The sequence below is a fragment of the Eublepharis macularius genome, chromosome 2 (assembly GCF_028583425.1).
Source record: "Eublepharis macularius isolate TG4126 chromosome 2, MPM_Emac_v1.0, whole genome shotgun sequence".
NCBI classification, from domain to species: domain Eukaryota; kingdom Metazoa; phylum Chordata; class Lepidosauria; order Squamata; family Eublepharidae; genus Eublepharis; species Eublepharis macularius.
In genome coordinates, this window is record NC_072791.1 from 122,025,366 (window position 1) to 122,044,474 (window position 19,109).

Sequence of the window (19,109 nt, forward strand, 5' to 3'; positions counted from 1 at the left end):
TCAGTTCTGATGGAGGAAGACTGGAAATGTGGCTTGACAGAGCCATCAGTTCCAAGGCTCTTTCCCAGAGGCTTTGCCTGAATAAAGGCCCCTCCCTGGATGTGTAGCTTAACAGATACCTGGGATCCGAAGCTGAGAGGCTTTTCCCCAAGGTCTTTGGAAATGTGCCTGCCTGACTGAAGGAATCCCTCCTCCTCCCAGGCTGTCCTTGGTTCTGAGGTACAGTTCCTGGAGGCAGGAGTTAATACAGCGAACACAGTGATATAGCAGCCTGGAACTATCAGTGTAATGATTGAGACTCCTTAGCTACCTCTGTTTTAACAGAAATTATAAACCTGCACCTCTGAGCCAATGCTTTTTGAAGGCATTTTTCCCCTGTTTGTTCTATGTGTGTCCAAATTCCCTTTTCCCTACCAGGAAACGGTGCTAAGTTTCCCAGGGTTCTCAAACTCATTGCTGTTAGTTTCAGCAGTCATTTAGGAATTTCCAGAGGGTCTCTTTAGTCAGTGTAACTTCTCTTGGTATGGGTTCTAAGGGGCTTAGAAAGCAAACTTCCACAGAATTTTAAAAAACTATTTAACAATAAATATAAATATAACTATTTTTTGCTTTAACTAAACTGAAATGTACAACCATACAGAAACTTTCAGCCAACAGTGTCTTTGAAATGGTAAACAGTTCAACTTGTCGGATCCCACCAAGTGACAGAATCCTTTTTCACAATCTTTCCAATCTGAAGCAACTGGCACCCGGGCTTCTGTCCTCTTCATGGGGAATTACAGCCCTTATTCAAAGTGATAAGAGCATATTAATTATTATTAAGCTCCCCAGCAACAGCTTCTTTCTCAGCTGCCTGCCTCTAGATACTGACTCCGCCCTACTGGGCTAAACCAATTATCTCATAGGGGTTACATCAGCACAGAGTAACTTTATTCAGCAGAAACGAACACAAGGCCCTAACCCTTCCCTAGTAGTCCTTCAACCAGTCTGTTTATAGTTGGTTACAGGTCCTTTCCAGGGCAACCCCTAGTTGAAAAGGAGTTTCCTTTGCCTTTTCAGTCTTAGTCAATCCATATTTTACTAATATTATTCAGTGTTTGCACATTCACAATTGCAGCTCTGTGTTCTTATATATCTGTATATCTCACCTTGACAGAATTTGGTCTTCAGTTTAAGTTTCACACTTCATGGGATACCAAAATTTATTTTCTTCTTTCCTGGACACAGTATATGTGCATGATGCTCATGCTTTCAATATTGTGTTCTTCCCAGGACACTCTCATGATGCTGTGAGATTTAGTGCCATCTCAGGGGCTGCTCCTGTGGTGTGGGAGCCCTAATATGAAGGTGGGCCTCCCGGTGGCTCCTGGCCTTCTGCAAAATAAATTTATCACACTCTGCTACTTTCACCAAGAGTACTAGACATACTTTATCTTTCTTTGTCTTTTGCTTTACTGCAAATACTCCATGTCTTTGCAATACATTACAATTATGTTTTCCTCAACTAACTAGCACCAACTCTTAGGTACTGTGATTGGAGTTATGGGCTATTTGGCCTCGTGAAACACTGTGATGGGCCATGGCCTGCCCTTTTGTTTACTCCTTTGCTGCCAGTGACCCCTGTCATTGGGGAATGCCCTTGCTAATCCACTGGCAAGGTAATCTGTTTTATGGTTTATCTCCTGGCTGTTTTTTGCTGTGCAGATTGGTCTGGTAGCAGTACAAGGCTCACTGATGATGCATAGTGTCTGTACTTTGGCCCCATCATGCCTGCTTCACTGTTTTCATTATTTTGGTGTGGATCTGCTGTGTTTGCACTCCTGCTGATGGCTTTGGCAATTTTGGTCAGCACCTTTTCCTGTGCTATAGCCAGGGCTCATTTTGAGGGGGAATGCACAGGAACGCAGTTCCGGCAGTTCCTCAAAGAGGTCATATGTCAGGTGGCCTCATCCACCTGACTCTCAGCCATTTGGGCCCATTTTGGCCTGGATTGGGGCCGAAACGGCCCGGATCAGGCCTTTGACGGGTGGTGGATCACTCTCTCGCTCAGCAGCGGCCTGATCCTGACCATTTTGGCCCCCTTTTCGGCCATTTTCAGCCCCTTTTTGCCATTTTGGGCCCAATTTCGGCCCTGAATGGCTAGGATTGGGTCCAAAACAGCCAGGATAGGTGATGTCAGGGGGTGTGGCATAAGCAAATCAGCTATGCTAAGGACACACTTCTGGTGATGTCAGAGGGTGTGGCATATGCTAATGAGTTATGCTAATGAGTTCCTCCAGTTCTTTTTCTACGAAATGACCCCTGGCTATAGCAGTAGTCTCAGGTTTGGTTTGGTTTTGTTTGTTCTGAGTGGCAATTTCTGCTCCTTAATTACCATATCTTGCACTTTTAAGTGGGTAAGAATCTCTACTGAAGCTCTAGCAGGACTTGAACCCTGCTTCTTGTGCTATTGATTATGTTTGGGATGCAAATACTCTAAACTTTACTATTCCTTATGGGATCTCCAAAGACATTTAAAGTAGGGGTGTAACCGCTTGTTCACTTTTTGCACTTCCTTGGTGCTTCATTTTTAGTGTACAACACTTCTACCTGTGGAATGTGGACATTGTGGGTTCATTGTCCGTCTTCTGTTGCAGTCCCACATGGAACTGTGCATGTACAGGCCTGCCAACCGGCAAAGTTCTTAAGCTAAAAATTCATTAGGGGGCGCCTGCCTCAATAGTGTGCATATGTGGCGTTTCTCGCCAAATGCAGCACTGGAGGCAGTGCCCCCACACCCTCAGTTCTTTCTTCGCTGCCAGCTTGCAAGGCTGTTGCTTCTTTACTCCACGGTGTCTATGAAAGAGAAGATGAGAGAAGAGGAAAGTTAAGTAAAATGGCTGATAAAGCACTCTTTAAACGTTGCGTCAACTGTGCAATGAAAATGAGTAAGACTGATGGACACTCTGTCTGTTTGAAATGTTTGAGAGAGGAGCATATCGTTCAGAAGTGTGAACATTGCCAAATGTTTACTCCCAAGGCTCGCAATGAAAGAGCTGTGAGGCTTGAAGCACTCCTTTGGAATAGGGCCATGACTGCCTCAGATGCCCCAAAAGGCGCCTTCCCTTCACTACGTGGGAACAGAGCAACTTCGACAACACTGCCGAACCCGAAGACTGACCCACCTTGGATCCAACATTTGTCTTCCCACTCGACTAGATTGGGTCCAATGCCTTCGGAACCATCTCAGGACCAACAACGGCATTGTCCCATTGTCCCAGAGAGCCTCACTGAGATTCCTCGGATCCGACATACAGTGGCCTCACCATCTAGATCAGATCCGACATCAGCAAAGACCAAAGCTAAGAAGAGACGCTCGGAACCGATTGTTGCCTTGGAGTCAAGACGGCTTCCTCCAGCCTCTTCAGATCTGAAGGGTGCTGAAGCCAATAAGACGACTGAATGCAGGGAGCCTCTGTGCAAGAAGGTCAAAAGAAAAACTAAACATTTGGTCACTCAGACGGAAGAAACGCTGCCAGAGAGACCTCGCAAAGCCGTCTCTTCGTTCCAGATCTCCATCCTATCACTCTTCTGCTGAAGAAGGTGAAATTGAGGAGCAGGTCCCCTCGGAGCCATTGTGGCCCAACACCCATGAGGACAGATATTTATATTACTCGCCCGAGGACCATGACTTGCATCACTCCCATCAGGCGAGTTATGGATTCGATTTTGAGAAACACCAAAGGAGCCATTCTGCAACACCCTCCTTAAGAAGCTACAATAGATCTGGATCAGGGCTACAAGATGAATTTCCTCATTCCTCCCTCTCTTATTCTCAACTTGAACCTGAACGGGAACAGAGTTTTAGCCCAGCGTTGGACCCTTCCCCTGACGAGGCTATCATGGGAAATGGACAGGTCTCCCCTACAGATGACTATCATCTCTATTCTGAACAGAAGATGAGGATGGCTCAATCATTAGAGCTCAAAATCTCAGCAGTGGACCCAAAACCAAAGGACAAGGTGCTACAATACCTGTATTCCGGTAATGCATCTAATGTCGCCTTTCCTATCATTGAAGTCTTTGTTGATTTGATTATGTCCATCTGCGAGAAACCAGCCTCCTCACATGCTACAGCCAAGAAATCTGAACGGTGGTACAAGACCAAGAAGACATCTGTTCATCTTCGTTCTTCTGTGCCTCCACACATGGGGACTGCGCAGGCGCAGGCCAGCCGCCGGAGAATTTTCTATAGCTTCTATAGCTCCGAAGGGGCCGTTTGTCACGCGCCTCAGCGACCATTTTCCCGCCCAAACGGTCACATGCTCCTCCAGCGACCAACGGTCCCTTCCCTCAGTTCTCTTCTTGCCGCCGCTTGGAGAGAACGTGAGCTTCGTTGCTCTGTGCTTTTGTGTGCTTTTGACTTCTGGATTGATCTTTTGGCTTTTGACTTCGGACTTTTGACTTCGGACTACTCTTCTGCTTGCTGATTTGGACTTTGACTTGGACTCGGTAATTACGACCCGGACTGTTTGACCCCTCTTTAGCGTGCCCCTGAAGATGGCCTCAAAGGCGCTCTTCAAGCATTGCCTCCAGTGCCACACTAAAATGGCCCAGACCGATGGCCATGAACTGTGCCTGTTTTGTCTGGGGGAGACCCACAATGTCCCAGCCTGTAAGATATGGCAGGGCTTTACCAACAAGGCCCGGCAGGAGCGCAAGGCCCGGTTGAACTCCTCCCTGTGGCAGAAGGTCATGTCCGAGGGTACTCCGTTGCCTTCCCCCAAGGCCGGCCCTAGCCCCTCTGCTGAAAAGCGTTCAAGAGCGGGCTCGGTGGCTTCTGCGAAGTCGGCGGTAAGATCCAGGCCGACAAGCACTGCAGCGTCAAGAGCCGCCTCTCCGGCGCAGGGTTCGGTGAAACCGCCCCGAAGCGCCTCCGAGTCTCGATCGGATCCGAGGGCGTCCGACTCTGAGACGAGACTAGTGGTGCCGAGTCCACTGTCGGATCCGAAGAGGGCCGCATCGGTTCCGAGGAAGTCGGCATCGGGCAAGGTGTCTAAATGGCGGAGTTCCACAACAAGCCCATCTTCTGAAGGAACGTCGGTTCCGAGGGCCTCGTCGGAACCGCCGGTCAAGAAGCCTAAGAAGGCGCACTGCCATTGTTCGCCGCGCTCGGTTCCGACGGAAGAGGTGATTGAGGTCCCCCGCACGCCTTCTCCCCACTTGGACTCGCCGGTTCCTGAAGGGGTACCCGATCCAGTGGCCTTCGAGGAGGTACCGCTTGGGCCCCCGGTGGTCGCGGATCCGAGTCCATCGACCAGTCGTCGGATCCGACCGTCGCCAGATCATCGACCCCCAACAGCTTCCAGCCGTGAGAGACGCCGTTCCGAGACTGGGAGCGTCGGTTCCGGGCACTCGGTGGGATCCCGCCATCGTCAGGCCTCCTCCTACATCCCTCCAGCCTACCACTGTCAGTGGGAAGGGGCACCTGTCGGCTTCGGGTACTCGGATCCGAAGCCATCGACGTCGGCGCAAGGTTGGTTCCTTCCGCCGTTCCAGGGAGAAGAGTCGCTGCACGGTTCTGAGGAAGGAGAGGCTGAGAGCATTGGGGATTACCGATCCGAGACCTGGTCGGAACCATCCCCGGATGACAATGTGGCGCCGAGCACCAGCTCCCCATACGAGGACCTGAAGATTTACTCCGATCAGATGGCCCGTATGGCACAGGCGCTTGAGATGGATATCTCTTCGGCGACCCCCCAAACCAAAGACAAGCTCCTGAAGAGAATCTATGGAGACAACCCGGCTACCATTGGCTTCCCCATGTTAGAGGGGATTGAGGAGATCATGGAAAGGGTGTGGAAGGTGCCCTGTGATCAGCCTGCTACGTCCAAGAGGATAGAACAAATGTACAAGGTGAAGCAGGGCACCTGGCAGTCTCTGGCGAAACACCCTCCACCCTCCTCCTTGGTGACGTAGGAATTCCAGCCTCGTCGGTCGGGCCCACCTTCAGCGCCACCTGCCAAGGAGGGCAGGAAGATAGACGTGATGGGTAGGCGCCAGTACTCCATCTCCTCCCTGGGCCTCAGGATCGCCAATTATCAGACGATTATGGCAGGGTACCAACTGTATTTGTGGGAGAAGCTGGCGTCCTACGTGGGAGATTTGCCTCCTGAAAAGAAAGCTGTGGTCTCCCTGCTTCAGACTGAGGCTGTGCGGCTGTCGAAGCAGCAGATGAACGCAGGGAGCCATGCTGCCGACACTGCTGCGCGTGGGATGGCTTCGGCCATAGTCCTCAGGCGTCACTCCTGGCTACGGTCAACGGCTCTCTCGCAGGAGGTGAGGTCTCGGGTCGAGAGCCTGCCTTTTGAGGGAGACTCCCTGTTCTCTACCTCAACTGATGAGGCCCTCAAAAAGAAAAAAGAGGACAGGCAGACGGCGCGATCCTTGGGTTTAGCTCCGACGGACAAGCCCACCTCCAGGCCACGGTACGCTCCACGATACGCCCCGTACCATTACCAGGGCAGGTTCCAGCAGCAGCGACCGGGCTACCAACAGTATCCTGCCTACCCACAACGGCACTACGCCCCTCACAACAACCCAGGAGGCGTAGACCCTTCAAGCCTCGCCCGTCGCAGCCTCCGGCCCAGCAGAAGGATCAGCAGGGTCTTGGGAGGCAGTACTGACGGGGCACGCCAGCCGTGTCCCCAAATTTTTCGGACAGACTGCGTCCACTCCTTTCCGAGTGGGAGTCAATAACATCTGACTCATGGGTCTTAACGATTGTTGATAAGGGATACGGGCTGGAATTCATTGAGCTGCCTAGGTGCAGTTCGCCTCTGACGGCTGTAAATAACACTATAGACGAGCTGGATGCGGAAATCGTGTCGCTCATGGCCAAGGGTGCTGTGGAGGAGTTGCCCTATGAGGAATCCGTGACAGGGTTCTTCTCTAGGTTTTTCCTGTTACCCAAAAAGGACGGGGGTTTACGCCCCATCTTAGATCTGAGGGGTCTTAATGCCTTCCTCAAGGTTACTAAATTCAAGATGGTTACGTTGGCTACGGTGATCACCTTACTGAAACATAGGGATTGGTTTGCTGTCCTTGATTTGAAGGACGCATATTTTCACGTGGGGATACGGGAAGAGCACAGAAAATACCTGAGCTTTGTTTATCAGCGTAGAGTTTTCCGGTATAGGGTGCTTCCCTTTGGTCTATCCACTGCCCCACAAGTGTTCACGAAATGTGTGGCCCCTGTAGTCTCGTTCCTCCGTGAGGAGGGCTGTACCATCTTCCCATACCTCGATGACTGGCTCATCATGGCTGAGTCAGAGGCTAGGCTGGTGCGGGACATTGAGTTGATGCTTAGCACTTGTGACCGCTTGGGGCTCTTGGTAAACTTTGAAAAATCCAAGCTGGTGCCCACCTGCAAGGTTTCCTACATTGGTGCACTGTTGGACTCCGTGGAGGGTAAGGCTTTGCTCCCCTTGGAGAGAGCTAGATCCCTAAGGGGTCTTGTGTCCATGTTTAAGAGGAACCGTTTCCAATCCGTGCGCACTATCCAGTGCTTATTAGGTCATATGGCAGCGGCTACCTCGGTGGTCCCCTTCGCTAGGCTGCATATGCGCCCTCTCCAAAACTGGTTTGTGCGGAGGTACGATGCTATGCAGCACCCTCCGTCCCTCAAGCTCTCCATCCCAAGGGTCATCCTGTCCTCCCTGGACTGGTGGTTGTCTGATGAAAATTTATTTAAAGGGGCGCCTTTTGGCTATCAGCACCCTGACGTCACTGTTACCACTGACGCCTCTCTGCTGGGCTGGGGGGCTTATTGTGGTGATGTATGTGTGCAAGGTGTCTGGTCTGAGAGGGAACAGACCCTCCATATCAATGTGCTTGAACTAAGAGCCATACGTTTCGCACTTGTGTCCCTTACAGCACTGTTGAAAAATCGCCAGGTGTTGGTACAGACGGTCAACACGACGGCCATGTACTACATAAATCAACAAGGGGGCACAGTGTCCATGGCGCTCTGCAGGGAAGCCACGCTCACTTGGCAATGGGCAATCAGGAATGGCATGACAATTCGTGCATTACACGTGGCAGGGTCGGACAATGCCCGAGCAGATGCCCTGAGCAGGGTCTTTCTGCTGGACCACGAGTGGGAACTGAACGTAGAGTGCATTGGGCCGATCTTTCGGATGTGGGGTCATCCAGATATAGATGTATTCGCAACAGCGGCGAATACCAAGGCCCAAATGTTCTGTTCCAGGGCAGGGAGCGACCCCCTCTCTATTGGGGATGCCTTCCAGTGTACATGGACTCAGGGCTTGCATTATATGTTTCCTCCGTTCCCTTTGATTCCCAGGGTCCTGTGCAAGATAGAGGAGGACAGGACGGACTGCATCCTGGTGGCCCCCTTTTGGCCAAGGCAGGTTTGGTTTCCAAAGCTCCTGCGGATGTCCCAACGGACATATGTGAGTCTGCCCCCTCGGCAAGACCTTCTCCTGAACGGGAGCTTAGTCCATCACGACCCCAGGAAGCTGCACCTGACGGCTTGGCGGATCGTTCCTCCCCTGTAGGTTTTTCAGATCAGGTACAGAAGGTCCTCCTGAATGCTCGCAGACCATCCACTAGGCGCTCTTATGCGGCCAAGTGGCGCAGGTTCGAAGTATGGGTACTTGCCAAAGGGGTGGTGCCTGCCAGCAGCCCCCTAGGGGTTATATTCGATTACTTGTGCCACCTGCGGGACCTGGGCTTGAAGGTTTCCTCTCTCAAGGTCCACCTTGCGGCTATCTCTGCTGCTCACACTCGAGTTGATGGTGGTACAGTTTTTTCTCACCCAAAATCCCGTCAATTCCTTAAGGGCATGTTCAACCTTTACCCACCTGTGTCTGCACCGGTGCCTCAATGGTCGCTGTCCCTGGTGCTTTCACGTCTTATGTTGCCTCCATTCGAGCCGCTGGCAACCTGCCCCTTGGACATGTTATCGTACAAGGTGGCATTCTTGGTGGCCATGACTTCTGCTAGGAGGGTCAGTGAGCTGTCTGCATTGTGATCTGACCCCCCCTTCCTGGTATTTCATCCAAACAAGGTGGTCCTGCGTCCCTGCCTAGGTTTCCTGCCTAAGGTGGTGTCCGCTTTCCATCTCTCGCAGGATATTGCTTTGCCTGCGTTTTTCCCTCACCCTTCCTCGAAAGGGGAGAAGGCCCTCCATTCACTGCATTTAAAGAGGGCCATAGCCTACTATTTGGATAGGACAAAGGGCTTCCGATCAAGTCCTCACCTGTTTGTGTGCTTTGGGGCCAAGGACAAGGGTAACAGGGCTTCTTCACAGACCCTGTCTAGGTGGATTGTGACGGCCATTAGCAAGGCCTATTCCCTAGCTGGGGTGGCTTGCCCACTTCATGTCAGGGCCCATTCTACGCAGTCCCAGGCATCATCCTCAGCACTCCTCAGGGGTGTGCCCCTGGCTAACATTTGCAAAGCGGCCACATGGTCCTCTGCAGACACCTTTGTCATAGATGTCAATAGATGCCATAGATGTCAATGCGGAGCAGGATGTTTCGGTGGCCAAGGCTGTCCTACACTCCCTTTTTTCCTAAGGGAGTCTTGGAAAAGGTTTCTTTGCGTACCTGCTAGGTACCCTTGAGTGAAAGGGTGTATATATGTATATTTATGTGTATATATATGTAAATATTGAGTACTTATATATCACTACACAGTTTGTATAGATGTATATATTTATATCTATAGTGTTGTTGTCTTGTTCTTTAATAAAATTGTGTTGGATTTCACCCCACCTTCCTTATTGTGTGAAGCTTGGTACACTCCCATGTGTGGAGGCACAGAAGAACGAAGATGAAAACAGGGTTAACATACCTGTAACTTATGTTAATCGAGTTCTTCTGTGCTGACACACAACCCTCCCTCCTACCCCGCTGTGAATTCCAATGCACGACAATGTGATGGCTGTAACGAGAGTTGGTGCTTTTAAGCTGTTATGGCTAAGTGTATTGGTCAAGCGGCGGCAAAGGAGAACTGAGGGAAGGGACCGTTGGTCGCTGGAGGAGCATGTGACCGTTTGGGCGGGAAAACGGTCGCTGAGGCGCGCGACAAACGGCCCCTTCGGAGCTATAGAAGCTATAGAAAATTCTCCGGCGGCTGGCCTGCGCCTGCACAGTCCCCATGTGTGTCAGCACAGAAGAACTCGATGAACATAAGTTACAGGTATGTTAACCCTGTTTTCTTTCCTATTCAACCATCCTCCTCCGTCATCCCTCGTGATGGAGGAAATGCAGACAAGACAGAGACAAGATTCTTACTTGACCCCGTTAGATAAGGAGAGTAGAAAGTTGGACATTTTGGGCAGGAAACTCTATGCATCCTCAGCTCTGAACATCAAGATCACCAATTATATGGCAATAATGGGAGACTTTCAAGCCTTCCTATGGAATAGGATGGCCACCTTCATAGAAGAGCTTCGTGCAGAGCACAAGGTCCTAGCTAAAGTAATCCTAGAGGAATCTCTTAAACTTTCCAAACAGCATATCAGCGCTGGCAGGAGTGCTATAGATACATCAGCCCGGTCTCTGGCCTCTTCAGTAGTTCTTTGCAGACACACCTGGTTGCGAACAACTGCACTCCCATTAGAAACAAGGGCAAGGGTAGAAGATCTACCCTTTGAGGTGCAGACTCTCTTCTCATCAAAGACAGACAAAAAAGAAAGGACAGGCAAACTGCCCAGTCTTATGCTGTGCTCCCTCTGAAGCAGCCTCCTCAACAATACTATTGCCTTCAGCAGTATAAGCCCAACAGATACTGACTAATGGCTACCCCTAGTACCAGCAGGCTCAATCTCAACAGGGGCAATATCATCGTAGGAGGTCAAACCATAAGTTGCATCAATCAATGAATGCCCCAGTGGCTAAGGAGCCCCCTATTCAGCAGAAACAATTCTGACTAGGGTCGGAACTTACAAGTCTGTTTGGAGACAGGCTGTCTATCTTTTATGAGACCTGGTCAGAGATGACCAGTGATGTTTGGGTTTTACAAATTACCAAAGTTGGATATAAAATTGAATTTGATCATTACCCTGTTCAGAGTCTCCCTGATTTTTCTCTGAATATGTCATTGGACAAATTACAGGGTGAATTAGCCAAATTGCAGAGTAAAGAGGCTACTCAATTAGTGTCAGGGAAGGAAACTCTGTGGGGGTTCTATTCCAAGATGTTCCTGGTGGACAAGAAAGATGGGGGCATTAGACCCGTTTTAGGCTTTAGAGGCCTTAATAAGTTTATACGTACCCAAAAATTCAAAATGGTTACACTTCCTATGGTCATGCAACTGCTCCCCTCTGACACTTGGTTTGCAGTGCAGGATTTAAAGGATGCGTATTTCTACATTTCTGTTCATCCTGACTTTAGAAAATTCCTTAGATTCATGTGTAACAGGGAGATTGTCCAATACCAGGTATTGCCGTTTGGCCTTTCTACCACCCCTAGAGTCTTCACGAAATGTAGGGCAGTTGTGGTTGCCCATCTGAGGAAGCAAGGATGCGCTATACATACCTATCTAGATGACTGGCTTATCACAGCCTCATCAGATACCGCCCTTCAACAACAGGTTGAACTAATTGTACGCACCTGTATTACTTTAGGCCTAATTATCAACTGCAATTAATCGAACCTTAACCCTTATAGAAGGGTACAATTTATTGGTGCTGTGCTCGACAGTGTAGCTAACAAGGCCTTCTTGCCTTTGGAGAGAGCATGTAGACTCCGACTCATGGTAAGATGGCTTTTACGCTGTTGTTTTCAATCAGCCCTAGTCATCCAGACCTTATTAAGTCTTATGGTGGCCACTGCTGTGGTCACTCCATTAGCAAGACTACATATGCACACCTTACAACTATGGTTTTTGTCAGTCTACAATTTTGAATCTCATCGTCAGAGTAGGAGATATTCTATCCCTAGGACAGTACTAAATTCGCTCAAGTGGTGGCTCAAGGAGGACCATTTATTAGTGGACATAGAATTTGGGGCTGGAAATAGATGTGACTATTGCCACGGACACCTTCACATCCAGGTGGAGGGCTAAGTGTGGTACACTGAATACTCATGGGAGAGCCAGTTTGGTGTAGTGGTTAAGAGCACAGGACTCTAATCTGGAGAAACAGGTTTGATTCCTCACTCCTCCGCTTGAAGCTGGCTGGGTGACCTTGGGTCAGTCACAGCTTCTAGCTCTCTCAGCCCCACCCACCTCACAGAGTGTTTTGTTGTGGGGATAATAATAACATACTTTGTAAACTGCTCTGAGTGGGTGTTAAGACATCCTGAAGGGTGGCATATAAATCAAATGTTATTTAATATATATATTATATTATATTATATTATATTATATTATATTATATTATATTATATTATATTATATTATATTATATTATATTATATTATATTATATTATATTATAAACATGAGAGGGAGTTAAATATTAATGTCCTTGAATTAAGAGTGGTTCGATATGCTCTTATCGCCTTCTCAGATACAGTGAAAAACAGCAGAGTTCAATCTTGATGGACAATTGTACCGCCATGTGCTACCTAAATAAACAGGGGGGCACTGCATCCATGAAACTCTGCGAGGAGGTGCTGAGTATTTGGAATTGGGTGAGCCAACACGGGACATCTATCCAAGCGGTACACATTCCAGGCATAACAAATATAGCAGCAGACAGGTTAAGCAGGTTAAGGACAGAGAATCACAAACGGTCTATAAAGGACACATATCTGACAGAGGTCTTCCATGCTTGGGGATACCTGGCCATAGACCTGTTTGCTGCAGAGGGGAATCAGAAAGCACTGAACTATTGTTCGAGAGGAGGTGTGGGTCAGGACTCCCTAGGGGATGCTTTCCAACTGCCCTGGAAGGAACATCTGTTTTATGCCTTCCCTCCCATTCCCCTGATTGCGAGGACGGTCAGCAAAATTCAAAGGGACAAACTGGATGTCATCTTGGTAACACCTTATTGGCCCAGACAGCTGTGGTTTCAGCATGTGCTTCACCTCTCTCAGGGCTCACAGCTTCACTTCAGTTTGGAACCAGACCTGTTATCGGACAAAGGGGTATGGTATCACGACCTACCCAGACTCAAGTTGACAGCCTGGCAAATACTGGGACAGAGGGTTTCTCTGACAGTGACTGAAGTGATACTTAATTCTAGAAGGGAAAACGCTAGGAGGTCTTATGACTGTAAATGGAACAGATTCAGCTTATGGGTGATGGAGAAAGGGTTACAACCCTTTGACTGTCCCCTATCACAAATACTGGAGTTTTTACTAACTTTTAAAGATGAAGGTCTCTAATTCATCCACCAAGGTTTATTTAGTGGCTATTTCTGCCTTTCATCCTAAGACTGATCGGAAAACAGTATTTTCTCACCCAGTGTCTAAATCTTTCCTTAGAGGCTTACAAAATTTATTTCCGCCCATCAGAGAAATTGTACTCTAATGGTCTCTACAATTGGTATTAGCTAGGTTGATGCTACCTCCATTTGAACCCATAGCAACCTCCTCCTTGAAATACTTGTCCTTAAAGATGTCCTTTCTGGTGGCTATCACTTCCACTAGACATAGCAGCTCTCCAAACGGATTTCCCCCTTCCTGAAAATTCATCAGGGCAAAGTCATTTTGATGCCCTGCACTAAGTTCAGACCTAAAGTCATGAGTACTTTTCATTTGGCCCAGGACATTGTCCTTCCAGGTTTTTTTCCCAGCTCCTTCCTCAGAACCAGAAAGGGCTCTATACACCTTATATCTGAGGAGGGCAATTCTTTTTTATTTGAACTGCACGGCACCATTTAGAAGGGACAGACAATTATTTGTATGCTATGCTGGCCCTAGGAAAGGGAAAGCTGCTACAACAAAATCCACAGCCAGGTGGGTAACTACGGCTATTAAGTCCTGTTATTCCGCAGCCAACTTACCATGTCTGTTAGAGGTGAAGGTGCATTCAATGAGGTCTCAGGTGTCTTGAGCAGCCTGAATGAGAGGAGTACCTTTTCACGATATCTGCAAGGCAGCCACGTGGTCTTCTGCGGATACATTTGTTAAACATTACGCCTTGGATGCGAGAGAGAGAAAAGAGTCAGCTGTTGGTCAAGCTGTTCTGCATTCCTTGTTCCAATGATGGCAATCCCACTTCCAAGGTAAGAGCTTGGTAATCTGCCATGTGGGATTGCAACAGAAGATGGACAATAAAAACAGAGTTGTACTTACCATAACTGTTGTTCATTGACATCTTCTGTGCAGGCACACATACCCTCCCTCCTACCCCGCTGTGCCTCTTTAGTTGTTTTTGGGGGGCCGGCAGCTCAGGAGAATTGTAGGTGAGGGGGCACCGTGTCCGGTGCCACATTCAGCGGGAAACACCGCGTATGCGCACTGTTGAGGTGGGCGCCCCCTAGTGGATTTTTAGCTTAAGAACCTTGCCGGTCAGCACTGCCGCCACATGCGCAGTCCCATGTGTGCCTGCACAGAAGACGTCAATGAACAACAGTTACAGTAAGTGCAACTCTGTTTTTCTAACCTATGTCCTCCTATTCATAGAGTTCCTCAGTGTTAATGTGTCCAGTGTCCTGGCCAGGATTCCCTACCAGGGGTTGGTTTTCAGCCCTCATGTCTCATAACACTATTGGTTGCATTAGTCAGTCAGGCTCCAAAAAAGACCAGGAAGTATTCTCACACAACCCTTCCTTTGTGGGTCGGTAGAGGCTACCACACTCTCCCTTGAGCGCATGAGTGTTCAGTGCCCTTTACCTATTATGGCTCTCCCCGCCGGAGCGCTGTTTTTCCATACTACATTCCTGCTTCTACTTTGTCAGGAACACTTTTAGAGAGCATTCTGCCTCTTTAGAAGCATATCTGTGTTAATGTCAGTGAGATGCTAAGCATCTGTTGGGAAGGTGATCCTCCATAGTCTCTTACTCTGAGAGCTTCACACCCACCTCCTTCAGTGAGTGAGCTTGCCACTCTCTCAGTGTGGGACTTCACAGAAGCCACAAAGATGAAAACAGCATTGCACTTATCTATAACTGTTGTTTATTGAATGGTCTTCTGTGCAGGCACACATCCCTTCCTCCTGCCCCGCTGTGAACTCACTGGAATCTTAGTTTCTGAAGAGTCTCCAGCAGTGGCATGGAGAGAATAGCACCCTACCTCCTGGTCCTGTGATGTTTTTGGCAGGAAAGCACCAAAGTGAGGAGAGACACTCCTAGTCTTTTAGAAAGCTCTGGAAATCTTCTCCGTGTCTTTCCTGTACAGTCCCAATGTGTGCCTGCACAGAAGATCACTTGATGAACAGTAGTTACAGATAAGTGCAACCCTGTTTTCCTCTCTCCAGAGATTGTGGATAGGAGAGTGCCCAATCATCAGAGCGCCCTCCTGTGTCCAAGTGAAAACAGGAAAACATAAGTTGTGCTGTTTATCTCTGTTCAGGGATATGTCCCAATGGTTCAAATTCTATGAAAGCTATGATAGCTAAGTGGGAAATTCTAAATTATTATATTTGTTGTTGTTCTTCATAACAGACTAACTATTTTCTTTTTTATAGCTAAGATATTATGATTCTGTGGAAGATGCATGCTGTAAAGGACATATTGATCTTGCAGAAGTAGAAACTGTAACTCCAGCATCACCAACAATTGGTGCTCCAAAGCATGCCAGTGACAAAGGGTTCTTTGATGTAAATATATTTATTGATTTATTTATATTTATTCTTAAATACAGACTTTAGATTGCATCACACCAGCACTAAAGACCCTCCATTCCCCCACACCCTAATTATTTTTGATTTTTTTAAAAATCTGACAATATTAACTACCTCACTGTTCTGGCCTTCCTCTTCAACTTAACAAGCATGCATTTTTCAAAAACTGAAAGCACTAGACTCTGCTGATGAGATATAGATCTGATATAGTTAATGCATATTGATTTTATCCTTGAATGCTGACAAAAGAATATGCTGGTATCAGATTCAAAATTAGGCAGGTCTTTCATCATATTAATTTATAAAATGGGTTAAAGTGCAAGAAAGAAATTCCCAAAAGAGTTTCCCTGTCACCCAAAACAAAATTTATACATAGAAGGAAAATGGGCTTACTGAGACAGCCCCCCAACTTGCATGCAACATAATATAGTTATATCCATGGTACCCTTGTGGTACCTCTCTCCTCAGAATTGAACCCACATAGAGTCTCAGTGCAAAGTGTGTATGTGTGCATGCATGCACACACCCATGGGTCCTCTATTACCCTCCCCAAATTTTACATATTAGATTGACAATTTAAAAGCAAGCTTTAAGATCTTTGCTTTTTATTTCTCAAAAATTGATCTACTGATGAAACATAACATTTCCAATTCATAATGCATACTCCTTTCAAATTGTCAGCCATGGCACACTCAAAAATGTTAAGAAGCACTGCCTCACTCAACATTTTTTATGTATTAGCAACTCCAAGTATCACATAAATATCCAACCTGTTAATTGTTAAAAGCTGCTGAATTGATACACTGTTTATTTTTTTCCTAAGTTAAAGGATTCATGTGTTTCCAGACTATCTAAGGAGACAATTCACACTTTATAATGCAGTTGAGTTTGCTGTTTGACCAACATATCTCTTGATAAATTGCATAATGTTTGAAGAGGAGTTGTCTAGAAACACATGAAAGCCTGTAGTAGATGAACCCATGTTTGGCTACAGCTCCTTCATATGTGCCCATGGCATGCATACAGACATGGATTTCACTTTCAAGCATTACAGACTCACTAAAAGGCATGTGAGAGATGGACAGTAAATCCCCACGCTACATTAAGCATGAACTGGCCCTAGCATTCTCTAAAGAAGTATGGAAATGTTTATGCTACATCATTTTTACGTCTTTAAATTTTTTGTTATAGCTGAAGACGAGTAAGCGTGTGTATAATTTCTGTGCCCAAGATGCACAAAGTGCCCAGCAATGGATGGACAGAATACAGAGCTGCATTTCAGATGCATAATAAGGAATCTCATGCCACTGCCAGGTGCTGGAAGGAAAGGCTCTTCTCCATATACATGAGAAAATAATATTCGATTGTGGGAAGAAAAAATCCTTTTGCTCATCAAGCAGCCTTTTATTTCTGCCATAAAAGTTCAGAACATCATCTTTACTGAAATATTTAATGTATACAGTGATTCTTTCTCCAATTGGAGGACACTCAAAATAAATAAACACTTTGCCTGAAAACCTTTCTCTCTATCAAGCTGGATGAACTGGCAGCATTGAACTGGGTTATTTTTTTCTTTAATCACAGGGTTCTTAGTTCCATCAGAATAATTCTGAATGTTTGTGAATACCTTTTCCAAATATTCTATTTCCTACTTAGTTTTTCTGTATAAAGGAAATCATCGAGGAAAAAATGATTACATTTAAAGGCTACTACTTGTTTCCTAGAGGACATTATTTCAACCTATAAGTGCTATAAGATTGAAATAACAGGTATTAAAGTAGGGACAGAAGTTTTAAGGTGCTTAATTTTTTACATCAAAAACATTTAAAGGATTATTCTTTCTCTTCCAGTTGCTTTTTGGCCTTTTTATCTCCCGAGGTATCTTTCACTGTTCCTATTAGTTAATTGTCAAGTGCATCTTCTTTGCTTAGAATTCCCTTTGCAAAACAACAATGAAAATATATTGGCCTGGAAAAAAAGCAACTTTTACAAACACAGACTTAGGTAGGAGAAAAAGCCTAAGAAGTATAAAAGTTGTATATTAACTTATATGCTCTTCTGCTCACTGTAAAATAAAATAACAAAATGATAAATGCACTAAACAAAAAAACCCACTTGCACTGAAACCCTTGAAAGCCGACATTTCGAAGGACTGATCTATTTATAGCAAAATGCTTGCTAGATAAACAGCAATTGCAGATGATTAATATGTACATAATTGGATTTAATATGTGTAACTTGATACTTTAAAAACATTTTTGCACATGAATTGGAAGAATGTTTTTAGATTTTTTTACATTTGCTAACATTGTGTTTCTTCATCTTAAAAATCTTTGAGGAATGTTTTTTTACAGTCCAAATTAATACAAGTTCGACTTGCTACAACCTGCAATGACTGTCTCTTTCTACATAGCTAATGCTTCAGTGTTTTTATTTCAAATATTAATGTGTGAAATATTATACAACTATGTCAGAGTTTGTATATACAAGTAAATATTTTCTAGTGTTTAGTCATGTTGATTGTAACTATTGAACTAATCAAACTGACCGTTTATAAGGCTTTCAGTTACTGAAATAGTTTACCATTTTTAAAACCACTATTTCTTTTCTTTTCAAGTAAACAGTGAATACAAATTCTACACTGTACACAAAATAGGAAATGTATCTGTTTTTAATAACTGAAGATTTTGCAAAAGGAGTGAAGGACTTTTTCTAGCATTTTCAGCTGATAAATTACCACCTGTGAAAAATGGTGTTTGCACATTCATGTATTTGCTGTGTATATGAAGTACTTTTATATGTACTTTGTAAAATAAACATATTGTTTGTTCCATGTTTGTCTGAAAATGTACACACCATTACTTAAATGGATGTAATGAGAGAATTTTAATTATTTTATATGTTACTTAACTTGTGTATGCATTGCTAACCAACTTGCAATAAAAATGCTTTCTAAGAAAACATCCCTTCTTTGGTGGAATGATAATAAATATTTTACATCATCCAGTTATCCAATGCACACTGTAATAAAATGTATATTTTTGTATAGTCAGGTGCCATCTTACATGTGAAAAATTTATCTTCAGGCCATTGCTTCACTGTTAAACTCCAGATGTTCTACGAACATTACAGACTGAATATATACAGGTACACAAATCTAATTGGTAAAATCAAATTTGTTTAATTCTATGTTGAATGAATGAATGAATGAATGAATGAATGAATGAAAAGGTATGAATCATAAACATGGCTTCAATCAACAAGTAATACATTTAACAGGTTAGTTCAAGTCTATCATAACTGGGACATAGTTTACATATTTAAGTTTACATATTTCTAGCAGTATCCTAGAGAAAGATCGTTGGTTAG

The 19,109-nt window shown here is 45.8% G+C and overlaps 1 protein-coding gene across 1 annotated transcript in view; it reads left to right on the forward strand.

Moving 5' to 3' along the window:
* SBF2 (SET binding factor 2) overlaps positions 1-18,690 on the forward strand; it is a 611,100-nt gene extending 592,410 nt beyond the window's left edge. The window contains exons 39-40 of the mRNA XM_054970260.1: positions 15,585-15,716; positions 16,932-18,690. Coding sequence (XP_054826235.1) covers positions 15,585-15,716; positions 16,932-17,030 — 231 coding nt within the window. The 3' untranslated portion in view covers positions 17,031-18,690. The remainder of the gene's footprint in view (positions 1-15,584; positions 15,717-16,931) is intronic.
* Positions 18,691-19,109: the final 419 nt, after the last annotated feature.